At 63.1% G+C, this 6,013-nt stretch overlaps 1 protein-coding gene across 2 annotated transcripts; it reads left to right on the forward strand.

Annotated features, from left to right (window-relative positions):
• Positions 1–319: 319 nt before the first annotated feature.
• Positions 320–5,037, forward strand: BARHL2 (BarH like homeobox 2). 2 transcript variants are annotated; one of them, XM_055815490.1, is made up of 4 exons: positions 320–821; positions 1,017–1,206; positions 2,509–2,734; positions 3,223–5,037. In XM_055815490.1, the coding sequence occupies exons 1-4, from the start codon at positions 627–629 to the stop codon at positions 3,533–3,535; spliced, it is 924 nt and encodes a 307-aa protein (XP_055671465.1). In that variant the 5' UTR covers positions 320–626; the 3' UTR covers positions 3,536–5,037. The 2 variants fall into 2 exon arrangements, with proteins under 2 accessions (XP_055671465.1, XP_055671464.1); XM_055815489.1 differs by having other exon boundaries at positions 320–1,206.
• Positions 5,038–6,013: the final 976 nt, after the last annotated feature.

The following is a 6,013-nucleotide window of genomic DNA, read 5'->3' on the forward strand; positions in this document are numbered from 1 at the left end:
CGTATTGTCACTGGCATTTCCCATTACTTTGACATTCAACCAGGAAACCGTCCCGGGAACACCGGATGATGGTCTCCGGGGGGTCCGATCCGGCGGCCGGGGCACTGGGGCCCGACGGGGCGGTGGCGGCGGCGGGGACGGGCGCGGGAGGGAGGGGGGGCGCGGCGCCCCCCCTCCCTCCCGCGCCCGTCCCCGCCGCCGCCACCGCCGATTGGCTGCCGCCCGCGCTGCGTCAGCCCCCGCTAGGCCGCCCGCCAATGGGGGCGGGCAGCGGCGGCGGCAAAAGCCCGGGTTTATAATAAACGGCGTGGGGGACGTGGCGGCCCTGACGTCACGGGGGGAGTCGCCGCCGCCGAGAGGAGCTCGGTGGGCACGGGCGGGCGCGCCGCAGTGGCCGGTGTCCGCCCCGCTCCGCGCCCGCAACTTCCCGCAACAAAGTTGGGTAGCGGCGAACCGGCCCGGCGGCGATGTGGCGCTCGGCGGGGGCCCCGCGTTAGTGCCGCCCGCGCCGCCGGTGCGCGGGTCGGGGTAACCCGCTTCCCCCCCCTCCCTCCCTTCCCCTCCACCCCCGGTGCGACCCCCGCGGCCGCTCGCGGGGATGCGGGCGCGGCGCTAAGCGGTCCGCCATGGAGGGGCCGAGCGCGTCCAGCTTCGGGATAGACACGATCCTGTCGGGCGGCAACACCGGCAGCCCCGGAGTCATGAACGGAGACTTTCGCCCCCACGGCGACGGCCGGCCGGCGGATTTTAGGAGCCAGGCCACGCCGTCCCCCTGCTCGGAGATCGACACGGTGGGGACGGCGCCCTCGTCGCCCATCTCGGTGAGCATGGAGCACCCCGAGCCGCACCTGGGGGTGGCGGAGAGCCTCCCGCCGCCGCCACACCACCTCCACCTCGGCCCGCACCCGCCGCCGCCGCCGCCGAGTTTGCAGCCGTCGCCCCCACAGCCGCCGCCGCCCCAGCTCGGCTCGGCCAGCTCCGGCCCCAGGACTTCCACCTCTTCTTTTTTAATTAAGGACATTTTGGGCGACAGCAAACCGCTGGCGGCGTGTGCACCTTACAGTACCAGCGTCCCCTCTCCCCATCACACCCCCAAGCAGGAGGGCAGCGGGGCCCCGGAGAGCTTCAGGCCCAAACTCGAGCAGGAGGACGGCAAAGCCAAGCTCGACAAGCGCGACGACACGCAGGGCGACATCAAATGCCACGGTGAGTACGGCCAGGCACGGCCCCGCACCTCCTCGGCCGCCGCTAAAACCGGGGCCGCTGCGCTCGGCCGTGTCGGTGAAACGAAAATCGGGGGGAAAGGAGCGGCGGGAGCGCCCGCTGCACCGGCTGGCGCAGCCGATGGCTGCTGCTCGCTGCCGCCGGTTTAAGATCGGTAGGAAATGATTTTTTTTTTTCTCTCTCTCTCGGCCTTTCCGCCTCTTTTTTATTTAACTTCCCTGTTTCTAAGGAAAAAGCCGGACCGATGGGATCGCGTTGGAAACCGGAATGTATTTATTTTTAATGCAAATGCGCGTAAATGATTCTCCGGCTTTCTAAGAATCGGCGGCTCAGCTGCACTTGCTGCCTTCAGCCTTTTTATTTTTGCTCATTCGATCTAAAATAAAAATAAAGAAAAAAATATCCCACTTTCCGAACAGTCAATACCAAATAAACGAAAGAACTTTTAATTAAAAATAAAATAATAACAAAAACAATCGGCCCGCGATAGGCAGCGGAGGGTTGAAGGGCTTTGTGCGTTTTGCAAAACACCCGGGTTTTCCCCGTGCCGGGATAGGGAGGTTTATTTCTTCATCTTTTGTTCTTTTTTAAATTGCATATTTCGTGCTGCTGGGGAAGACCCCGCCGTGCGGGGTTCGTAAATGAAAATAGCTATGCGTGCGTGGGGAAAGGCAAGGGAAGGAAGGGACCGAGTGAGCAGAGGCGAGGCAGGGAGAGGGGCTGTTTTCCCTGCGGTGCCGGCGGAGCTGCCCTCCCTCGCGGGTAGCCCGGCTCAGCTGAGGGCCGGCAGGACACATTTTTCTAATTTTGCCCCATTGAGATATTATTGCCAGGATGGAGAGCAGCGAGACGCCCGGGTGTGCCGCTCATTTTGCTCTTTTAGCATTAGCATAAGAGTGTCCAAACCAGATGTACAGTCTGGTCTGGCCATTTTTGTGTGCACCAACCTCCCCAGTGGGTCAATTAGGGAGATTATTGTTCTTCCTGCGGGGAAGATCAAGGAGCGCCACAAACCCGGGCCCGAGCGGAGCCGGGCTGACATATCGATTTCCCGGCATTTCGGGCCGGGGGGAGAGGGCGAGAAAATAACGAAAGCCCTGTAGTTGGCGAGCTGAGAGAGGAAAGCCCGCCGTCCTCCGGACGGGCTCGCCGCCGCCGCCTCCCGCCGTATTTGACCGTTCCCCCAGAGGAACCCCTGGGAAGGGGGCGGTGGGGCCCCGTAACCGGGGCGGGGGCCGAGCCGGTGTCCCCGCCGGCCCTCACCGCGCCTCGGCTCCCTCGCAGGGACAAAGGAGGAGGGCGACCGGGAGATCAGCAGCAGCCGGGACAGCCCGCCGGTGCGGGCCAAGAAGCCGCGGAAGGCGCGGACCGCCTTCTCCGACCACCAGCTCAACCAGCTGGAGCGCAGCTTCGAGCGGCAGAAGTACCTGAGCGTGCAGGACCGCATGGACCTGGCCGCCGCCCTCAACCTCACCGACACGCAGGTGAAAACCTGGTACCAGAACCGGAGGTAAGGCGGGCCCCGGCGGTTCCCCGGGGGTCGAGGGAGGGGCAGGCGGGCGCCGTCGTGCTCCTGCCCGCCGGAGCGCGGGGCGATGCGGGGAGCGCCTGGCGGCTGCCCCGCGCCTTCCCCGGCGGCTGGCTGGGGGGTCCGGCCCCTGTCACCGCTGCCGTAATTTTCTGTCTCATTACATACGGTTGCAGCCACCCTAATTCTGTCGCAAACCATTAGCGTCAGCGCGCTGCGATCTAACCGTGTGCCGTGGTTATTAATTTGGCCGGAGTCGCCGCGTGCGTGTGTCGGGGGGTGCGGGGGGCCGGGGGGGTCGCGCCGTGTGCGGGCCCGCAGGGCCGGAGCGCCCCGCCGGGGCCCCGGTGGTGCGGGGCCGTGCAGAGGGAGGGGAGGGGGCTCGTCGGCCGCGGACTCCCGAGGAACCGGGCCGGGCGCCCCGTCGCGGCGCCCGCCCTGCAGCCACCTCTTGTTCCCCCTCCCGGCAGGACGAAGTGGAAGCGGCAGACGGCGGTGGGCCTGGAGCTGCTGGCCGAGGCCGGGAACTACTCGGCCCTGCAGAGGATGTTCCCCTCACCCTATTTCTACCACCCCAGCCTGCTGGGCAGCATGGACAGCACGACGGCGGCCGCGGCGGCCGCGGCCATGTACAGCAGCATGTACCGGACTCCCCCCGCGCCGCACCCCCAGCTCCAGCGGCCGCTGGTGCCGCGGGTGCTGATCCACGGGCTGGGGCCCGGAGGGCAGCCAGCTCTCAACCCCCTGGCCAACCCCATGCCCGGCACCCCGCACCCCCGGTGAAGCGGCACCGCGGTCCCCGCAACGAGCCCTTCCCCTCCCCGTCCCCAAACAAGCCCCAGCACCGCAGAGGAGGAAGCGAGGGGAAGCCGAGGGGCAGGAGCTTCTGCAGGCAGCCACCGGCCACCGAGGGAGGCGATCAGTCAGAGCAGGGACTCTTGAACCGTGAACCCAGAGCCGAGCCCGTAAGTGAAACGACCACACGCGGGGGAAGGCGGGCAGAGCCGCGGGGCGACCCGCCGACCTCGGCTCCTGCGAGGCAGGACTTGGAGCTCGGAGAGAGAGAGGGACGGAGGGGGAGGAGGAGGAGGAGAGGGAGAGGGAGCCTGAGCCCGCCGGAGAGACTAACGGCTGCGGAGGACGGAGGGAATGAGAGCGCCTCGACCCCCGCCCGCCGGAGAAGACCGGGGGAACGGAGAACTTTGCACTGATTTTTCTCATGACCTTTTTTTTTTTTTCTTATTGAAAAGTGGCATGCTCCCTAATGCGAACAGAATTGTACAGACCGAGTGCTGAGTGCTATATCATATTTATTATATGTCGTCTAAAAAAAGGAGGAAAAAAAATTCACTTCTATACGTTAGTTTAAAACGAACGAACGTGATTCTCCCCTCTCCCTTTTCATGTCTTTTTGGATTCAGTAAAATAAATGCTTAGATGACAAAATATAGATTTTTTTGTGACTGGAAAATTACAGGGAAAAAACCAAAAACAAAAAAATAAACTTTATCTTTTTTTAACAAACGTGGAAATTCAAGGTAGCTAATTTTCCCCGTGACGAGAGCGCAAGAAATTCGGAGTAGAAAAGGCAAATGCCACTTTTTTAAAAATTATTTTTAATTTTAGGCTCGTTGTTTCATATCCGGCGCTTCTTTTCCCTATCTGTATTGTAAAGGAAAAGCAAATCCCCGCGCAGGTGCCGTGCCCCTCGTCGTTATTTTAAGCACCTGGGCAGGGTAGCGGCGGGTTCCGGGAAGGCTGCGGCGCGGCGGGCGGCCCGGCCCGGCTCCAGCCCCTGGGGCCAGGCGCGGCGGGGCCGTGCCGGGCTTGGGGACGCGGCCCCCGGCCGGCAGCTGTCTCCGCGCCGAGCTGGGACAGGCAACGAGCGCCGGTGGTCGGGGTGAGTAACGAGGGGAAACAGGCAGGGAGGGCAGGGGCGTCCCGGCCGGTACGGAGCCCCCGGCCCCGCCGGCCTTTGATCTTTGTTGCCGCCCCCCCTTCCCCCGGAAGGCAGCTCCCCGCCCCCCCGAGCGCCGCATTGCTCCACGCCTGCCCGGGCCGCCCGGCCGCCGGGTCCCGCGGGGGCAGAGGGGGCGCGGGTCGGGTCTGGGGGCTGTGACCCTCCACCGAGCTCCGGGGACGGCTCTGTCCCCAGCCTTTAGAGATGAACACCCCCCTGCGAAATTAGAAAGTTATACAGCAATTACCTATAAAACATTCATAAAGTCCAATATTATCTCTCCTCTGAGGGTTTGGCGTTCTTCCCCTCCCCCCCCCCCCCCCCTATTTTTTCTCCTGGGCTCCCTTTCTTTTGAGATAGAAGGAAAAAAGAAAAAAAAATCACAACGAAAAAAGAAAAAGAGAAGCCTCCGGGCACGTTTATTTGGGCTTTGCTAATTAGTGAGCGGCTTGCTGATTTCTCTGCTAATAAATTCGCGTTAAAACCATATTGACCTCTGCCTTGATCTAACAAAAGGGGAGCGGGTCGGGAACGCCCACCTCGTTTTCTGCCCGTGCTGCGGCGGCCGCTGACTGTTCCCCCGCGCCTCCGCCGTGGCCCCCCAAATTACGCCCGCCAGGAACGGCGCGGGAGCGGGGTCCCGAGTGGCCAGAGCAGCCCTCGCCACCGAGGTTTTCCTGGGAAACGCATCCTATCCGGGCTGGGGAAGGAGGTAGGAAATTTGGGCTCGGTTAGAGCCCTTTCCTGAGTCTAAACAATGAATCCTGGGCTGTTTTCTCCCGAAAGGAGGCGATCCGGCTGGAAAGGCTGGTCCCAGCTCGTTGTTCTCGATGGCTAAATCGAGGCTCGGTTTTGACCGCACAAACTCGCTGGAAAGTAGAGACAATAAGGAAGGAAAGTTCATGCAAAATCGATGTGTCCCCCTAAACTCCCCCCTTCCGAGCAGGGCCGGCCCGGAACCGCGGGGTCCCCGTCCAGGCAGGGGCTGGGGGCTCCCGGTGCTTCGGGAACCGCGGCAGGCAGGGGAGTGCGGCCGGGCTGGGGGATGCCGGTGTGGAGTCGGACGGTGTCTAAAGCAGGGTCTGCCGGGGGTGGGCGGCAAGGAACCGCGACCTCCCCTGAAATCTATTTCCAGATCCAACTGGAAAGTGCGTGCGAGCGAGAAGAAGGTTTGGAGCAGGAATCCCTTCTTTTCACTCCCCCTTTCCCCATTTGGGAAGCGGGGCTGGAAATGTCAGCCCTTCATTTGTCTCGCTACCCGCTTGCACCGGGAAAGAGCCGACCCGGGGACAGGCTGCCCC

This window comes from Falco peregrinus, chromosome 10, assembly GCF_023634155.1.
Source record: "Falco peregrinus isolate bFalPer1 chromosome 10, bFalPer1.pri, whole genome shotgun sequence".
Classification (NCBI taxonomy): Eukaryota; Metazoa; Chordata; class Aves; order Falconiformes; family Falconidae; genus Falco; species Falco peregrinus.

Bases quoted from the DNA above. Each gene is read 5' to 3' on its own strand.
- BARHL2 (XM_055815489.1), top strand. From the start codon at position 627: ATGGAGGGGCCGAGCGCGTCCAGCTTCGGGATAGACACGATCCTGTCG. The intron at 1,207-2,508 runs GTGAGTACGGCC...GCTCCCTCGCAG, and splicing joins GGGCGACATCAAATGCCACG to GGACAAAGGAGGAGGGCGAC. The intron at 2,735-3,222 runs GTAAGGCGGGCC...CCCTCCCGGCAG, and splicing joins ACCTGGTACCAGAACCGGAG to GACGAAGTGGAAGCGGCAGA.